General features: G+C 38.5%; 1 protein-coding gene across 3 annotated transcripts in view; it reads right to left on the bottom strand.

Moving 5' to 3' along the window:
- USH1C (USH1 protein network component harmonin) overlaps positions 1 to 17,765 on the bottom strand; it is a 49,706-nt gene extending 31,941 nt beyond the window's left edge. For all 3 annotated transcript variants that reach the window (XM_061342515.1, XM_061342516.1, XM_061342517.1), the window contains exons 1-9: positions 17,691 to 17,765; positions 13,608 to 13,675; positions 11,460 to 11,603; positions 10,850 to 10,988; positions 4,345 to 4,453; positions 4,218 to 4,242; positions 3,475 to 3,532; positions 2,618 to 2,721; positions 368 to 452 (exon numbers count right to left, since the gene is read on the bottom strand). In XM_061342515.1, coding sequence (XP_061198499.1) covers positions 368 to 452; positions 2,618 to 2,721; positions 3,475 to 3,532; positions 4,218 to 4,242; positions 4,345 to 4,453; positions 10,850 to 10,988; positions 11,460 to 11,603; positions 13,608 to 13,675; positions 17,691 to 17,726 — 768 coding nt within the window. In that variant the 5' untranslated portion in view covers positions 17,727 to 17,765. The remainder of the gene's footprint in view (positions 1 to 367; positions 453 to 2,617; positions 2,722 to 3,474; positions 3,533 to 4,217; positions 4,243 to 4,344; positions 4,454 to 10,849; positions 10,989 to 11,459; positions 11,604 to 13,607; positions 13,676 to 17,690) is intronic.
- Positions 17,766 to 20,329: the final 2,564 nt, after the last annotated feature.

Raw genomic sequence — 20,329 nt, 5'->3', positions numbered from 1 at the left:
CATACATTAGATGAAAACAGGAGATACAGTTTCTAACATTCTAAATACAATAATTATAGGTACTACAGAGTACAAGGAGAACAGACCAGAAACAGACAAGCTTGCACATCCTTCTATATTAGCATTTCTTATTGCCACTGTTTGAGGCCAAATACTGTGCTTGACTGGCTATTGTTCCAAGTCAGGAGAGCACTCTAATGTTCTTAAACATTTGGAAACTCACTTCATTTGAAACGTAACCACAAGTTATTTCTTTCCAATGGGAAAAAACCCCACAGCTAGTGACTTTACAGTGGTCCAGAATCCCTGAAGTACTAAATACCAAAGGAGATTTCCTTGTACTTACCTTGGAATGTGGCATACTCACCTCTAAGCCCACTTCTGCTGAAAGAGAACCCGGCTTAACATTGCTGATAAAAATGCCTGGTTTTTGTGTTGGGCCACTGGAAATACTGATATAATAGAAAAAAAACCAAGCATTTATAGGATAATATTTATACAGTAATAGTGTATAACAGTGAGAAGTCAAGGTTGGCTTTTTTTTTTCTTTCACAATTTGTTTCACAGAATCACAGAATCCCAAGGGTTGGAAGGGACCTCAAAACATCACCTAGTCCAACCCCCCCCGCAAGAACAGGATAACCTAGAGTACATCACACAGGAACTTGTCCAGGTGGGCCTTGAATATCTCCAACGTAGGAGACTCCACAACCCCCCTGGGCAACCTGTTCCAGTGCTCTGTCACTCTCACAGTAAAGAAGTTTTTCCTGATGTTCACATGGAACCTCCTATGCTCCAGTTTACACCTATTGTCCCTTGTCCTATCACTGGACATCACTGAAAAAAATCTAGCTCCATCATCCTGACACTCACCCTTTACATATTTGTAAACATAGATGAGGTCACCCCTCAGTCTCCTCTCCTCCAAGCTAAAGAGATCCAGCTCCCTCAGCCTCTCCTCATAAGGGAGATGTTCCACTCCCTTAATCATCTTTGTGGCTCTGTGCTGGACTCTTTCAAGCAATTCCCTGTCCTTCTTGAACTGAGGGGCCCAGAACTGGACACAATATTCCAGCTGCGGCCTCACCAAGGCAGAATAGAGGGGGAGTAGAACCTCTCTTGACCTACTAACCACACCCTTTCTAATACACCCTAGGATGCCATTGGCCTTCTTGGCCACAAAGGCACATTGCTGGCTCATGGTCATCCTCCTGTCCACCAGGACCCCCAGGTCCCTTTCCCCTTCACTACTTTCCAGCAGGTCAACCCCCAGCCTGTACTGGTACATGGGGTTGTCATTCCCCAGATGCAAGACTCTACACTTGCCCTTGTTGAATTTCATCAAGTTTCTTCCCACCCAACTCTCCAGCCTATCCAGGTCTCGCTGGATGGCAGCACAGCCTTCTGGTGTGTCTGCCACTCCTCCCAGTTTAGTATCATCAGCAAACTTGCTGAGGGTACACTCAGTTCCCTCATCCAGGTCGTTGATGAAAATATTAAACAGCACTTTCCAGTTAAAGAATATGTTTGTGTTATTATCCTATTCTGAAATAAACAACAAAATTCAGAAAAAAAAAAACAGCCTGAAAGAAAATTGAAAAGAAAAACATTCAAGCTCCTAGGTTTTGCTTTAGACGTTGAAACTAGCACAATATACTGACCTATATGTTCTAAGGGACTGGGAAACTAATGACATTTGAAAGCAAACATGTAACATAATGAATATTAATTGCTTGCACATTTACTCACTGAACTGCAGTATACTCTACATATAATTGAATGGTATTTTTCAGGATTATTTATTAGAAACAATAAGTATGCTTCAACTAGAGGCCAACACCTAGCCTGGAAACTTTAAGCTACAGTCTTAGTTGGGCCTAAAGACAGCAGTGATTTTTGTAGATAATATATCCAGCAGGTGATGGAATCACCCCTCCATGGTTTGTAAATAATTTTTTAAAACCTTTACATCTTCCAAATAATATAAAAGAAAACTTATGCTTTAGAAAATGTGCTGTGCATTTCAATCTTGACAATGTCAATTACATCCATCTAAATATTGGAGAAACCCTACCATACCTTCATACCCCAAAAACCTCCATAACTAGCTGCAAGGACATGACTCTAAGAAGCATCTGCTCATATTTCTAAAAATCTAGCAAATTTAACATTACTTTTAGGAACTGGATATAGCAGTGAATGGTTTTTCAGTCACAGAAAGCAGTCTTAAGTTCAGGGAGTGAACCTGACAGTGGACAGTGCTGGATCTTGCTGTATCACAGAGTAGCATTTGAAAGTATTTTGAAACGTAAAAGCATTTAAAAGTTCCAATTCCATGACAACATGTATTATCTCACTTCCAGCCTGCTCTTACTTTTAAAAGATTTTTTTGGTTTTAAGTCAGAACTTGCAATACAGGCATTTATGATTACATATTATTAGACAAAGGTGTGCCGCAGATACCCTCCTTTTCCAGTTTGCCTTCCTGATCCAGTGTGGATGTTCATTTTCTTGATATGATATTAGTGAAGGATGGAAGTAACTGCCTTGGATGTCTCACTTAACAAGCCAACGACATTAAATAAGACGTAAATTACATTAAATAACATGTACCCACCTGCATCCCATGCCTTTTGTACCAATCAAGCTAATGAAGACTTTCTTCTCTTTATTGTCTCTCCCTCCAGAAGAAGCAAGACCAGCAACACTGCCCTTTCCTTCCTATAGGGGGTTAAAAAGTGGAGCAGATATTACTCATGCGCAACTTGTATCAAGACTACTCCAGAATTTCAATAAGCCAGGATCAAACCCTGCCAACATCAAGATAAGATTCTTCAAAGGATCCCTTGGAGAAGAACGACAAGTACAGTCATTTCAGTGGAGCTGCATGGCTAAGGTGAAAGACTGAACTTATCTTTCTATTTGGATAAGAATGTTTAGTCAAACTTTGTCTTCAGAAAAGGGTAAAGGAAAATTAAAGGAAACTGATACAGCAAAATAGTAATTTAGATGTTCCCTGACAAAAGAGTTGGAAAAATACATGATAGTGCTATTAACAATTTCTTCCTGAAAGCTAAAGAATGGTAATTGTGGTCTCCATTTTCACTTCTGCAACCCATAGAAGTCACTTGCATTCATACCTGCCATTCCTCCACTAATACAGCTAAGATAAGCCAAACAATCTGTTAAAGATTTATACAGAAGAACTGTAGCCTGATAAGTTAATAAGCCAAACCAAAATAAAGCACCAATTGATGAGTAAAAGATACCTTATTTGCATCCTGCCCTTTCCTTACTTGATGATGCTTAGAATCATTTCACATCACAACAAATGTTTCTCCCACAACATTTGTAACAAGATATTGCATTACAGAAATACATAAAATAACTTCTGTGATAAGGTCAGAGGAAAAAGTGTTTCAGAGCCATTAGACATTTCCCAGAAGACATCTTAATAACATATTTATCTCTTACCCCAGAGTCTGACACAAACTGGTCCACATATTGCCATTTAAGGGGTTCATCTGCTGAACTGGAAGGGAAAAGTAATTTAAATGATTGAGGACAAAATAAATGTGCATGTATTAAAGAAGCGACTTTGAAATGTGGCCTCTTATTTTGCCACAGAAGAATTCTCAAATTCCTCTGGATACCATCCACAACTACTGGTTTGTTTTCCAGCTATTTAAATAGAACAAACAAGCATACAGCTATTTAGGCTAGTAAAGCTGGACATACGTAAAATTGAGAAAACCACCTCAAGTGAAACAATTTTGGGTAATTCTAAGAAAGACTGTGAAAATGATCTGAACAACCTGAATAGCTTATATAAATGTCTAAGAAAAGAGACACCTGCCATCATTAATATTTAAATAAATTGGAAGAGGATAACAAATTGAAAATCCTCTAAGTTCTGAAGAAATCCTCAAATATTTTCTACACAGAGAAGCAGTGGAGCTCTGTTAAGACAGGTGCGCTGATAATGAAATTTCAAGGTAAAATGCGTGAATAATAAGAAAATAGAATTTGGTTCATTTAAGTAGGCAACTGTCTTAAAATCTGCCTGTTTATCACAAAGGACATGACATTTTAATCAGCTACAGAGATGCCCATTCACACATTTTCAAATATACAAATAAATACAAAGGTTCTTTGGGTACTGAAGAGGCAATGTGAAAATGAATCACCTAATCTGTTTTCAAATCAAATACCATTACCTTTTGACAGGTATCATGCCAATATCTGAAAAAGAAAAACACTTTGTTACGTAACACTTTCTACAGATCACCAGCTGTCTATTAACAGCAACCTTCAGTAATACAGGTGATTTTTTTTGTTACTTACGTCTTACTTTTATGGACACTATTTTCTTTGTACGAATGAGATTTATGACTTCTTCATGTGTGCACGATGAAATGGAATATCCATTTATACGAACTATCTCATCTCCAACCTAAAAGATGAAAGGGAGGAGAAAAAAAAATAAACTGTGAATTAACATTAAAAGGTTTTTAAACAATGGTGTAATCTGACAATCATTTTGATACAAAAGTTTGATGATGTTGAGTCCCAAATACTTTGTAAATTCCAGGTAGTGTCCAGCCAAAACGTCATCCTGATAGTTCACAGTTCTCATGCACATCAACAGAATAGGAATTTGTTATTAATCAATGAAACTTTGTGTGTCTTCTCACAAATATGTCTGGTTTCATGGCAGTATTATCCCTAGTTAACGACTACCTTCCATGTTCCACTTGAAGACTAGATCCAAGATGCCACAGTTCAGTTTAGGCTTGAGTTTTCCATGCTGCTATCTGCATCAAGCTGTTTTGAAGTGTCAGCAAAGCCAAAGCACCTACTTCTAAACAAAAAAATTTGGGTGGAATGCATTCTCACACTCATTAAAAAAAAATAAAACAAAGAGTATCTACAATTACTTTGTTGAGAGGCTCTGTGCTTTGGAACTTAAATTTTGAAAAGGTCCTTATACTACAAATCAAGATTTTAAAACATCTTCATTGGCAAAAGAGTTTAGGGGAAGGGGTAGGTTCACCATAACGTGTTTGGTGAAAGTTACTTAATACAGGATTCTGGCTATGCTAGTTTTGATCTGAGGGGAGCTTCCCTTTCATATGTTTGCTTTGTGTCTGCTAGTGCATCGTCCACTGGTACGAAGATCAGTTGTGAAACACTTTCAATTGCAGCTGCAGAAGACCAGAAGGGTTAGCTCTTCCATAATGCAGGAGGCACAGAAGACTCAGCAGGAACACAATATGATGAGAAGCTTCATTTGGCCCTACTAAGGTGGAGCAAAAAAACCCACTATCTGATTACAGAATTAAAGACTCCACCGCAGTATTCACAACAACATTACAATAATATCTTAAACTCTAACATGCTTGTTAAGACTGTGCCACCTTTGGTAACTGTGACTCAATTTATTTTATTTTTTTTTTCCCTTTTTGAGCCAAATGCTTCAATCCTCCCCCATAGAAACTTTCCAACTTTTCTGCCACAGGAAGGACAGATGGTAATAACCACCATTCTTAGACTGAGCAGGTGACCTACTGCCACACAGACTAAATGACACAGTGTATCCAGTGTTTTCTCCCTCACACCAGTTTGAGGGGAGAAAAAAAGGGAAGAAGTCACAGTAGAGCTCACTGAGGACTAACTTCCTTGTGCCTTGTTAACAGTTTTAAGGGTAAAAAATGGGCACTGCTGGAGACTTCTATGGCATTGCACAGCTCAGCACCAAAAGCCTAAATTTCCATCACCACGTTTATGTGAGAGGAGGGAGTGGAAGTAGAAATTCCTCAATATGGCCCCTGTCTTAGAGACAGATTAACACATACCTTGGGTGTCAGGACATTGGGCATATCATGACCTTCTGTTTGGTTACTGTAAGTATTATCAAATCCTCCTACTGTGACCTGTTCAGCGAAAAACCAACCAAACAAGCAAGCAAACAAAAACCCCAAACAACCAACAAAAAAACCTCAAACCCCAAATAAATCCATTTATTTCCTTCACTTTTCCACACACTTTTCTACTTGGTCTGGGAAGTGCCGTATGCTCTCCAACAGTGCGCCCAACTTTAACACTGTTCTACCAGCATAGCTCATGCAGCACAGTTTCCTCCCCACTGAACTTAAAGATTTTTATCCGACCCAACACAGCACTGGAAGCCTACCAAAGCAAGAGAACGCAGTACATGACTGGTCCTGCAGGACAGAACACACTTGCAGAAGCTGAAGATGATTGTGGTCCAAAGCCCCAACCGGTAGGACTGCTGCTCCACCTGCTGGACACCCAAAAATCTCACCCAGGGCAGTGGCCCGCATGCAGTTTGCAGCACTCCTAAGAGCTAGAATGTTTCCATTTAAGCCAGTAAGAGTTTTTAATATGATGCTTCATAAGAGCTGAAGTAAGTCAATACTGATGGCTTTTGAGTGTAAAATCTGTGATAAAAATGCAGAATCAGACAAGGAAAAGTGATTTAGTGTCACATGTCTGACAGCTCTTACTATGAGGAAGCGCTCATTTAAACTTATTCCAAATATTCAAAACCATATCCACCCCACCAATCCACGCCACAGGCCTGGCCACCATGTCACTGCAGGCCTCCTTCCCCTGCAAATAGAAACGCCATATTTCCAGCTAGTCTAGAGCAGTTCGGTTGCCCTCAGCACTTTGGGAAACCCATTGCAAATAACGTGTTTTAAGGACTGGGACTAGCACTGGCAATGCAATTGTACTGCCAAGAAGCAAAATGCCTTGGAAGTAAGTCCGACTTATGTCACTGTGATTAAAGACTCAGCCTATTTCGGATTCTGCTTGTTATTCTAGGAAACAGCAGGAAAGCAAGTGATGACTGCTTTTCAAAGGAAGCTTGAGTTCATCAGTAATAAAATGTTTTAAAAGCTTTCCCCATTCCCATCTCCGACCTCTCTGGATTACTCACTTGCAAAAATACCACAAGTTTGTGTATACCTACATAGCCTGAAGTGTACAGTCTTGACCTCATTTGCTTTAGATTGGATATAAGGAGGAAATTCTTTCCTGTTAGGGTGGTGAGGCACTGGAATAGGTTGCCCAGGGAGGTTGTGAATGCTCCATCCCTGGCAGTGTTCAAGGCCAGGTTGGACGAGGCCTTGGGTAATATGGTTTAGAGCGAGGTGTCCCTGCCCATGGCAGGGGGGTTGGAACTTGATGATCTTAAGGTCCTTTCCAACCCTAGCTATTCTATGATTCTATGATCTACCTGGACTTTTCTGTTGGTCTTACGTATTTGGTGGTGGTGGAGATTTTTGTTTGTCTTCAGCTCAAGATGCCCACTTTTATTCACATCTTTTGCATCATAGGGGTTATAAAATACCCTGTAGCTTGGGTTTTCACAAACCCAGCTTTTTAAAATGGTAACCTAACTTACTGTTATTTACTGCAATGTCTTAACACCCAGACGCATTCCAGTTTTGGGACTGCAAATTGCAATGCCGTTTGTGAGTCTCCATATAGCCTCTGTATCAGCAGAACTAGCGTTGCACTGAGGATGTCATCATTCATTGAGAGTCGTATCTTTTAGTACTGTATCATCTCCCTAAGAGGCACACAGTTACAAAATTATAGAAGCAGCCAAGAGCATATTTTAATTTTTCCTCCCATGTGGGAGTGAGCTTTTTGCATATAGATATTTTTAATACTTCTCTTTGCTGAGCTTCTGAAATGACATGAAAAGACAGTCTAGTATTCACTCATCCTAATGACATATGTATTACTGGCTATGATTGACTGTGCTTTAGAAATACCACAATCTAGGCTGAACTACATGGGACATACAGACCTGTAACAAAAAAACCCAAAACAAAACAAAACAAAAAGTATTCATACACTGAGGTAATTCATAGGGGGTTTTTTCATACGTTTTGTTACTTTTGTACTCGTATCACTGTATACCAATCTTCTGGTTCAAAAGCAGTAGAAATAAAAGTCTGCAGGATTGAGCAGATTAAAACAGTGAACCTTACTTTGTTATATAGCTGTTTCCCCTTTCCCTATCAAACAGGGAGATGACAGACTTCCAAAAGAAAAGCTGCAAGCCTAACTTTACTCAAGTAAAAGCCTATTATTTGTAACTTTTAACATAAGAAATATAATATTTAATGCTTCCAGGAAACTGAAGGGTTTTTGCATAACATCACTGTTTCAAATTTCTCATTTTGTATACTTCCACTTTCATCATTCATACCAATCTCTATCTCTTGTCATTCAACAAAATCCCCATAGACATAAGAATCAGAAAGGGAGGTGGAGAAGGGGAGGTAAAGAACATTTCTTCATGAAAGGACAAAATACTTGCCTTTTAAAGAACCTGCAATTGAAAAAAAGAGTCAAAATTACAAATGCCTCAGTGAGGCTTCATGACCATTCAGCCATTTTAATCTAACTTGGAAACTACTTAAAGGAGAAATCGCACAAAATGCATCAGATTTTCCTTTTTTTTTTTTTTTTTTTTTTTTTAAGCAGCAGGACATAAACTGACAGTCAAATAGAAGATCATTATACTTTTCTCAGACAGAGGTTCTGGGGTAAAAAATGTGTAGAGATTTAGTTAAATAAAGCAGGTGGATGAAATTTCAGAAGCAGTTGGCATTACTGTGAGACAGCAATTTAGAACAATGGACTGACTGTCAGCTCATGCTATTCACTTGGTTTCAGAAAGTGCCTAGTGCCATCTATTATGAAGGGACTTTAGGCTGAGCTTTAACACCACGTATCAAAAAACATAAGTCAGACAGTTATATGAGCTGCAAAGCACCATCTGCTCATCCTAATACATAAAACCTAACTCTAACAAATTCATAGTCAGTCTCAAGCATATTTCCCCCTTACCGCCCCTACTTCATCACCAAACTTGTTAGTTCTTAGTTGCAGTACAACCCAGCCCAAAGATCCTTTACAACCCAATTCACTGTCTACTACACATGTAGTACAATGACCCCGGTCCCAGAAAGCCAGGAAAGGCTTTCTGTGTACTGAAATAAAAGAAAGAAAGAATGGCATCCTTACAACTGAGGATAACTCCTTATCTATCCAACATGTCAAACCAATCTGAAACAAGCAGAGAAGCTTGATGACTTAAGACACTGGGCATTACGTCCGTTATTTCTCAGCATCATTAATGCCTTGTACTATTTTCCAGGAGATGTTTTCAAGAACTGTAAGTGACTGATCTTGGTCTTTTTATCAATTTTCTAGCAGCAGAGGAAAGATGCAGCTGGAATCTCTCTACTGAGCTGATCACAATCCAGGAACAACTCTTTTGTCTTGCCTACACTTCCCATTCTCACTGTGCCATGTAGCACCACAAGGTACACAAGCTTTCATAGTTCAAACTCTGGGAAGGTGCATCAACACCCTTTTCTGGAGTTACCCACTAGCAAATCCCATGCTTAAAAGTAGGCTACCAACACATCCAGCACAGTGTTTGCAGTGTCCTATGCCGCCCTCTCAATTCTAACTAAATACGGAGTATGTGGGGGTGTATTCTCTGAATTTATGGGTTTGTTCCAAGAAGGAGTTTCTGAAAGCATCCAGGGAGTCAGTCATGCATCTGTTCAGAGCAAGCTGCCAGAAGATTAGACTAATTCCATGGTGATTCTGAATGGGATATATAGGTATGAATTCCCAAAAGGGCACGTGCATGTATGCAGACACAGAAAATTTTAAAAGGTCTCTGCATGAATTATACAAACATGGATCCCTAATTTTGACTGCTTTGTCGACAGAGAATTTCTTTTTCTTTTCATCTAAGAGAGTTGTAGGGTAACACTGAGGCATATCTATGAAACACACTGGTTTAATCAAACACTACTGTGAATCATGCCATTTTGTCTAATAACTTCTAACATGTTTTGGACTGGTATTAAATATAATCCTTAAAAATCGATACTTCTAAAAACTATGAGCGCTCAACATATTAAAATCAGCAAGGAATAATAGCCTTTCTACTTAGAAACACAGACCTTTAATACACCTTATCAGCTTTGAAAACACAGAGAGATGCAGACATTTGCCACAGCAACTGCTCAATTCTCTCTTCACCAAGACATATGTACAAGAAATGGCACGTTAAAAAAACAGAGAAAAAAATACCCCAAAATTAATGCAAATTGCGTAACTTCTGATTTATAAAAAATGTGTTTCTATATATCATTATTCTTACCAACCTTGCTACAGTTCATGTATCTAAAATTTAATCATTGAAACCACAGTTCTGTGCAGTACAAAAGGTACCAGAAATGGTTAAAAATAAATTCTTTCTTTTATATACTTCCATTACATAATAAACCCCTCCACAACTTATACATTCAGTTCAAATAAAAATTTCATTACACAAATCATATCTGTACAATGAAGAATTAACATCTTTAGTATTCATATGCTCTGTTCTATATTTAATCAGATTTTGGCAACTTAAAACACTCTGCCACAGTCTAGCTAGAGATCTTTCTTCCCATCTGTTTACTTTAACTATTGGAACTCATGAAGTAAAAAAACACTCCAGAAAGCCATTTTATCCTCAGCAACTATCATATTCAAATGAAAAAAGCTCTACCCATCACTAAAAATAGTGGAAATAAAGTTTTAATAACCTGATTCACCACTGGTATAATGGTATTTACTGTGACATTGACATACACACTTTATGAACTTTATTACAAGAGATAAAGAGCACCTTAGAAATAGCAATTTCTTGATATTAAAGAACAATTCTTGCTGACTGCTTCCCTGATATTGTAGAAAAAGGCTTTTTGCAGCACAGCAGGTATGAACGTCATTTTCTTACCTGAAGTCCAACATTGTCTGCCTGTCCTCCTTTAACTAACTGGGAGATGAAGAGGCCACAGCTAAATTCCACTCCACCTCTCACACTGATTCCAAGTCCTTCAGGATGCAAACGATCCAATCTCACCTCTTTTAGCTTTCTGCAAAAATGGAAGATATTCAACTATTCAGCTGTGTAAAACTTTGTGGCAATAATGCTTTATATAAAAGTTATGCATTAGTTTTCTTTTATAACATTTATGTATAAAAAAGGCAAGCAGACTGAAGTTTGGAAGGCTGTGTGAGAGCTAAAGCCATCAAATATTTTTCATAAGAAAAGACATCTGCAGCTGTTGAAGTTGGCTACTTCTAGAGGGTTAGAACTGTAAAGTTTTTTTTATTATTATTAAATTCAGGGAAAATGAGAAAAGATTGTTTCAGTTGGAAAGCACTGGGTTTTACGTCCTGCTTTTAATAGATTAAACTACTTGGTAAATGATTTCAGGTAGCTCAGAACTGTACAAATATATCAAAAGTAAAATAATTCTGCCCATCTCTACAAAGGTGACTAATATTTTACTCAGAATGTATCTGAAAACTCAGTATTTCCTGCTTGTTCTGCATTCTCTTACCGTGATCTTTTGGGTGTAAGCTGATCATATTCCACCTGGTGTTTTAATGGGATAAGTGGGCGGATGGCATCAAATAGAGGCAATCTGCTTGGTTCATTAATCACAAGTTTCAGATCCCCCACAAGTACTGGGAGATTCATAGATCTACAATAACACAGTGAGAAAATGAGCACAGCTAATCAACATACCAACACAAAGCATTGTTTAATAATGTGCTGTATATGTGGCTTCAATATTTGCATATCCCTTCAACCTACTAAAAAAGTTATTCATATAGATACTGATTTAACCAAAGCAAAACAGCCTTTGAGAAAGCACATCTTTTGTGAGCAAAGAGGAATAAAAACTATCTGCTTCAAAATAACTTATATCTCCTATATATTGCCTTTATCTTTTAAGGTCACGCACATCATTTTTACAGGTAACACCTTTCATTTCATCCTCAGAGACCCCAAAAGATTTATGTAACCATTTGGAAACAACTTCCCAGATCAGATACATTTGCCTATTAGGCTTCTGTTTCCTCCCTAGTTAGGAATCCTTCTAAGTAGGCCAAGGCCACAAGCTCCTTCCTTTCTTGAACTTAGGGGACAAACAAATTGTTTCGATCCAGGAAAGAAATCACAGTACTCAGTAGCTTGAGCAGACTTGGTTTAAGTCTTAAATTTTATTTTTTTTTAAATAAAAATTGAAGGTCCATGAACCAATAATAATTAAATAAAATTTGAAAGAATCAGCAGAAGTTAAATGGTTGTGAGCATCTGTTTTATGAAAGCTATCAAAGTAATCTCCTTTATATTGTCAGCACTGAGATAGCTATGGGTCTAGAAAATGTATTCTGTTGCAAGAGTAGAAGGGACATATCCCTAGGGTTTAGTGGAGCTATTCCTACACACCATCCAGCTAAACTTAAGTCTATATTATTTGCTGTTCCCTCTCTCATAATTTGCATTTCCTGACACACAATATTTCTGAGGCATATGCAATGAAAATACAGATCAGGAATGCATATTACGTGGGATTAAAGGCCAAATACTCTTATAAATGCTATTCACAGTGAAGCAGACATTAAACATTAACATTAACTCCAACAGCAACTGCACGTAATTTCCCTGGAATACTTTATAATGTATTCCAAAAAAGTGACACGTTATCAGCATATGTTCACAGAGATACTGGAAATTTTGCTTAACTCATTGCAATTTTGGAAATTGAAGAGAAGTTACTATATGCATTGTCAATTTTGTAACAGCAAGAAGATTTTAAATAATTAAGAGCTACTGAATCAACTGGCTTTCTAAACAGGCTTTATGAATAGAGAAGCAATTAGACAGACCAGAGTGAAACTGAATCAGATATGCAGCTGAATACACCCATAACTATAGCTCAGTGCAAACATCAGGTGGAAACATCTACATTTCAGTCAGCTGAGATGCTATTAAGATATGAATGGAAACAATGTCTATCAGAGCCACTTGTCTATGATGAGTGGAAAATACATTCTCATCTTCTTTGAAAAACAATGGATCAGAAGCTGATCTCATTTGCAATGATACAGGTCCTAAGCAACTGTGGTTTAAATCAGTTCTGTAAAAGGAGTGGTAATATGCCTATCACCTTACCTTTTTTTTGCCACATTATGTTGTAATAAGTCAGGGCTGTTAAACATGCCAAAGAGATTCCCAGACTAAATTTTTTCAGCCTTCAGATAAAGTAATTGCAAATAAATTCTTAGCTGAATAATTAGAAAAAAACTTTGAAAAATAAACTCAGTGAAAGCCTCTTTTGCAAATAAATAAGCATTACTTGGAAATATTAACAAATTTGATTAATGTTCTCTTCCTGTTTCCTCAGAACAGTTTTTATCATCCAGGTGCCTTTTTTCTCCCCGGTAAGAACCACTAAATTCTTCTACAAAACTGCCAAGTCATACACCAAAGTAACTCTATGGCTGATTACAGATACTCCTTCCCTCTCTGCAGGCTATGCTGTAAACATGTAAGACTTCATTAAACAGGATAAAAGCCATTACTTCAACTACTTATCTAACAGCATATAGCAGGACACTTAAAATCTCGAATATTCACTCTTCACATTTAAAAAGCATTAGTAAAATCCTACACAAACTTAGATAAAGTTAGATCTTACTGGTGGTACATCCGCAGCACATCATAAAGGTAATCCTTCTCCGCTTCATTGTCAATTAGTAGATTAACCTGGAAGCCCAAGGACATTATGGTGAATCTCTGACTAAATAGCCACAAATGTTGAACACAGAAGACTTTGACAAATTCTTAAGCCATAGAGCAAATATTTCAACAGGGAAAGACTTTTTTGGGGTTTTTTTAGAGATAAACACAGTTTTGCAATGCAGCATTACCGCACAGTGTCAAACTTATAACAAGATTATAAAGTCAGTATGATAACAATTGGACAACATGGCAAATATTGATATATTCTGTATCCTAGATTCCCCTCAGGAGTAATATTATTACAATTATATCATATTTACCTTACCTGATAATCACTGTACTCTTGAATAAACGTTTTCAGAAACCTTTTTGGCCATTCATTAATATAGCACATGCTGTCACAGATAAAACCACCACACTGAGGTGATTATAATCTATGCTCTGTCATCCAAACCACTGATTTCAGGATCTCACTTGCAACATTATGCAAACTGCTGCACTTCTCTTCCTCTTTGCTCCAGCTCCTAACTGGCAGAACTTGCTAGTTATTCTTTCCTCCCCCACTAATAGTACGTTTACTTAAACCAGTGTCAGATTACTATGCCTGCTCTTGGATAATTACAGTAAAATGAAAGAAGCAAACAAAAAAATCCCAATAATTCTCATTTGTTGAGCTTAATTTGTATTCAGTGATGAGAAGACCCCTACTGATTCTACTTTCAGTGAGATGTCACATCACATTAGTTCTACATTTGGACAAGCTTAATGTTTAGGAAAACAATTTACATCTGACCTAAAGGCTAATATTACTGTGACGTGATGTCTGAGGACCAATTTGCATACTTAAAGGAAGGCCATTTCTTTCTAGATTTCCAGCAGTTCTTATTATATTTTAAACTAAATACATGCTTCATGTTCGCTTTGTTCTTCCTGGGTCTCTAAAACCAGCAAGACTCCACATACAGGTTGTTTTCTATTACTTGTCTCCTCTGGAAAAAAGACACTTTCAAAACACCTAGAGGCCATAAAGCTACATGCAGTACAAGACTGCTTGACAGTAATACTAGTAAGTAAACCAATTTATTCACAGTGAATTTCAAAACACAAAAGAGAAAGTCTGCCCTGAAAGGAAATAAAATAGTTGCAATCAAAACTGACTGGTTCACCGATACTGTCTATACACTCAAGGCAAGGTGACACATATAAAACTAAGTCCAACACACATTTTCCCCTTCTCCATCAGGAAGAATACAACATATAAAGCAGCTTTGGTTCTGGTATACAGACCTCAGTCTCTAGTGTTAGCTAAGGTACTGTATGAATGGTGTCTCATGAAGAACATCAAATGTTTAAGCGTATCAGCACTACACAGCAAAGAACAAAATCATCATCTCTTCTCCTGATTGGGAAAACAACCAGTAACAACAGTATATTTTAGCTGATGGACATATTTCCACTCCCTCTCAGGAACTGGAGGGCTACATCTAGATTCTGCCATTTCTTCCTCAAAAAACATTCAATCTTACTGTTTGATTCCTGCAATTCTCACCCTGCACCAGCAATTTCTCTGTCCTCTGAGAAAAACAATGACTCAAGTGACTTCTTATATATTCAGAATGCTACAGCTGGGTTAATTTTCCTAGGCCATCTCTGTAATTAGGTCATTCTGTTCCTGCTGCCTTCTATTCCATCAGTTACCATTTCCTTGTGGCCACCTGCATCTCTTACCATTTTCCTAATTCATTAGCTCCTTGGGACAGAGTCTTAGCATAGACACACACTTTATCTAGGATTATCACCACCTTTTAAGAGCTGACTCTACTTTTATAAACCCTAAAAGACCATGCCCCTGCACATTAAGGGAAAAAAAACAAATCAACAAACCAACCAAACAAACAAAAAAGCCCCAAAACCATCAGTGATGATATGTCATAACTTGGATCAGAGAAGTATTTTAGTATCTCTTTCTTGAGAAAATAGCTGTGGAGTTATGGGAAAGATGACTTTACAGCTTTCAATCCAAGAACATATATATATATATACATATATAAATCTGGATGCAGTCCTGGGCAGACTGCTTTATATGCCCCTGCTTCAGCAGAGGAGTTGGAGCAGATGACCTCCAGAAGTCACTTCCAACCTCAACCTTTCTGTGATTGTTTAAGGGTATCTTCATATTAGTTGTATAATTTACAATCCTAGAACACAAAGAATTGCTTATGCTTTGTTTCTCACTACATAAATTGCACTGCTTTTCATAGAAATAAATGAGTTATCACAGAAATTGCACCTGTACACAAAAGAAAAATAAAATCTGGCAACATGCCTATGAAAGTTTATTCAATAGAAGTTGGGGAGGGGGGGGAAGCACTTTTTGGAGTGGACAAAGTTCAGGTTACAGTTATGCACTACTGTAGCACTAGTCCAACCTGTCAGTTTTCAAAGAATAATATAAAGGTATATTTAAGCTACAACAGTTTGAAAACCTATTGAGAGAAATTTAAGAACTAGCCAATTTATTTGCATATATTAAATATTTTGCTGCTTGGTAGATAGGGAGAACTGATTAAAATTACTAAGAAAAACAAACAATAAAGTGGCAAATAATTGAAGGAACTCAGATCCTGTGGCTGAGAGTTTTCACTGATGTGACACAGAAAAAGTAAGTATCCAAGACATTAAAATTACCACAGAGGCCATTATAGAAGCAGGATGCTACAAAATAATTTAAAGGAAAGACCTGTTCCAGTATCCTCTAATTCAGATAAAGGTTTACTCAGATATGCATCCTACTAATTTGCAACAACATGTGCTGATGATAAGTCTTTTGTTATCAGGGGTGGGACTAGATTGATTTGTGAATTACAGCAATGAAAGGGAAAAGGTTTAAAGTTCAAGATGCTAATCATCTACCTAGGAACCAGAGTGTTTATAGATATGTTGCACAACCCACTTGAGTTATACAGTAATAGGTAGCAAGACAGAAATACTTGCTAGATGGCTGGAGTCATCACTATGCACTACCCCATTCCTTAATGTTTTTGAAATTCAGTTTATCATATAGCTGAGTTTGTTTGGGTTTGTCTTTTTTCTTTTTTTTTTGCAGCCATTGTACATCATCCTAACAATTCTTTAGTTAGTGTGTTTATTACCAGGTGATAATTCTATAAAACACACGACATCACTTCGAAGAAACTCCATTCTCAAGATGACAAAAAAATACAACAAAACAACCAGTCTCTTGCCTAAAACAAACAAACAAACAAAAAAAAAGCAAAAAAAAAAAAAAAAAGCCCCACAAAACAGTATGGAAAACTTTAGTCTGAGAGTCCTAAACAGATATGCAAAACCATAAACACATATGCCATTTCCCCCCTCCTTTCCTTAAATATTGCTTTCTAAGCTTACTTTGCTCATGCAATTTTGAGCTCCACTGAGCACTTATTTAACTGGGTAAATGACAAAACGACGTGGCAGGCAGACTGAGTTGCTCCATGTATCAAGTGTATTTACACATGACTGCACATGCACAATCGCAAGCGTTAATGCTAAGGTGGAGCTGAAGTCGTCCTAGCATCGGCTGAGCCGCCTGGGCCTGGACTACAGCACTTGCACCTTTGCCTCCCCTGTGCTGGGATAGGTGCCACATTTCCTACGCGACATTAAAATAAATTGTATCAAGCCCTGAAAATGCTCGTGCACCAGGAAAATGTTCTTCCTCTTCTCTCCCTCCCTGCTCCAGGCTTTGAAGTTCTACAACTACCCGCTCGTAAGAGGTTGCCATCCGCTTCCCCGCCATTGGCACGGCAGCGCCAAGCTCCCCGAGCCTTTGCCTTCCCGTCTCTCACTCCGGTAACAGAGGCAGCGTTCTGCTGCGGGCAGTGCCGGCAGCACGCTCCGGGCCTTCCCGGTGGCCAGGGCCGTGTCACAGCCCAGCGCTTTGTCTCACCTCACCCTGGCCCTGGGGAAGTAGCAATGTCCACAGCCAACCCTCACCCAGTGAAGCTACCGCTAGTACCTGTGGGCTTAGCTCTCTTACCTTGTGCCGGAACTCACGGGCAACCCGCCGCTCCATGGTGTGCTGATGCGGGCGCTGCGCAGGGTGCGGGCGCTGCGCAGGCGAGGCCGCGCCCCGGGGCTGTGGGAGGCACGCCCGCCGCCGCTCCCGTGTCGAGCCGCGTTAGCAGTGAGAGCCGCCGGGCAGCGATAACCTCCCTGCGACCGCAAGCTGCGGTTGTTTAAGGCCACAGCAAAACGGAAAGAAAAGAGAAAAGCTCCCCCTCCGCATGTGTGTGCTGCCTGGCCTTTTCTCTAGGCTCACTTCTACAACGGGTGCGTCTCATAGGGCACAGGGCTCACATCCAAAATTCTCCTGTGTATTTGCAGATATGTCACTAGCCCTACTAGTTAAGAAAAGCACGAAGATGTGAACTTTAAAGCATACAAATACCCTCGGGGGGGGGGGGGAGGGGAAAAATATAGCTTGCTTCAATAAATTGCATTACTGCAAATAATCATTTTATTTTTAGGTAAGTGGGGTGAATCTGACTTATCACTTCATAAGTGATTTCCACCAGCTTTTCCCACTAGCAGGGTATTATTGCATACATATGTCGTTTCTGACATGCCCGCAGTGAGTAACTTTGTAGCAATCAAGCTCAGCGCACCTGAAAAGGAGCATATTTCAGACTAATCTCTTTGAGGATACTTCATCTTCTCCCACTTTTCCTACTGTAGTACACAATAATAAAGACTTCTGCAATTGATGCTGGAAGCAAATGGAAAAGACTTGCTAATATATGTCTCTCTTTCTATGCAGAATCTCCTTTACTCTCATAACTCTGGAGAGAAAGGGGCTTATGTAGGCACAGTAGTGGAAACCTGTTTATATAAAGCCATGAATAAAAAATTTCATACTGCCAAATACAGCTGGAATCCTGTGTGATAATCTTTGTAAGCCACGCTAGCTCCTTCAGAAATTGCTCTTACTCCTGTCAGAGGATGACTTTGCTGTACAGGAACATTTCAGCAGTACAGACACTATCCATTTGTCAGATCAGGTGGCAGGAAGAAGAGAGGAATGCATTTTAAGCCTGTGTACAAATATAAAACCTGCTTTCAGGAAACAATTTCCTTTTAGAAGGGCAACTACTAGCACACAAACCATTTCTCTTCTACCCAGGTTCCAGTACTACACAATATTGAACGGGTATTCTGTGCAAGCATTAGACACACAGCTATAGAATGTCTCCCTGTGTATGCAAAACTGTCTTATACTTGAAAAGAGAAGGAAGGAGATAAAATTTAAAGGACTCATAAAATACTACATATGTTATCTTGAAATTTAAATATAGACTGTAACAGCCATTGGTATCTATCAATCAGTTCTAGAAGATTACAGAAATAGATCTTTTATAAGCTGAAGGTTATGTACATTTGAAGGAAAGTAACTTTTTTATTCATACAGATAATTTTTCCAGGAGTCAGAAATTCCTCCAAATAGTGAAACACTGTGGAATTACTTTCATTTGGTGATGTGAAAAGTGCTCTGAATCATCAGGTAAAGGATAAACCACAGAAAGGCTAAGGAGCTTGGCAGGCTGTTAGTCTGCTCTGTTACATGAATTCCTGTGCCCCACTCTGCATAAATACAAAGCAAACAAACCCACAAAGCTATCCCATGCTCCAAAATGAGTTTGATAATAAGTTAATTTTTGAGATGGTTCTTAAGTTTCCATTACTTCAAATATGGCATAATAAAATACAGTGCAATTTTGACTGTTTATTAGTTTTGTATAATGAAATCTTTCCTAGCAAAAAAATCAAATTGCTTCTAAATTGGCTTTAAACTAGTTTCAGTCATTGTTTGCTACTTTTGGCATTAAGGGATAATGAATAAAGCTGGCAGTCCATTTAGCAGGCAGAGATGTACATTAAAATGCGTGTTGTGTAAACTGATTCCTGTTGCTTTCAATCTACTTTCATTAATGTAAGATGGATCAGAGAAAGTGCACCAAAGCCAAGGGCATGATGCATTCAGAGTAGATTGGCTCTGCTGCAGGCTGAGGCTAGCTCATAATTCTAGCAATCTCTTTGGGGTTATTGGGAAAAGGACATGCTGAACTTAAAGAATATCTTTTTTGTCTCACTTTCTTTCCTCTCATACACATTCTCCTTCCAACATTTACAGGAGAGAACAGCATCCTTATTGAAAACATCACTAGTTTTCCATCATTTCATTAGAAATGAAACACTTGTTGCAGCAAGAAACACAATCCACAGGAACAAATTACAAAGGCAGAAAAGGGATCTTTTTAATGACTTGCTGTTAACAGACTTCCCAAAGCAGTCAGAAAAGGCCCCTTTTCATTTGGGAGTTTCTCACCTGGTATGGGCAGCGTCTAAACCTTCTGTTATAAGATGTGCAATCTGAAGAATGATGGGGAGAGAGGCAGCAGCAGATGGGAAAGGGAAAAGAGCAGAAAAAAAGGTAACAGTGAGAGGAAGAGGGAAAAGGGAAGAAAAGTAATGGAAGGAAACAAATGTGATCGTGAGGAGAAATAATAATAATAAAAACTAAAAAAAAAGTGTCTACAAAGAGCTCCAGATTCAAGGGTGTGTGTTTATGGTGAAAAGAGGTTACCAGGACCCATGGAAATAACCCACACACATTTGCTG

This window comes from Neopsephotus bourkii, unplaced genomic scaffold, assembly GCF_033783945.1.
Source record: "Neopsephotus bourkii isolate Nb327-2 ecotype Australia unplaced genomic scaffold, CSIRO-AGI_Nbou_v1 NB_1792, whole genome shotgun sequence".
NCBI classification, from domain to species: Eukaryota; Metazoa; Chordata; class Aves; order Psittaciformes; family Psittacidae; genus Neopsephotus; species Neopsephotus bourkii.
The sequence above is the reverse complement of the archived record's forward strand: the minus strand, read 5'-3'. Positions and strand labels throughout refer to the sequence as shown.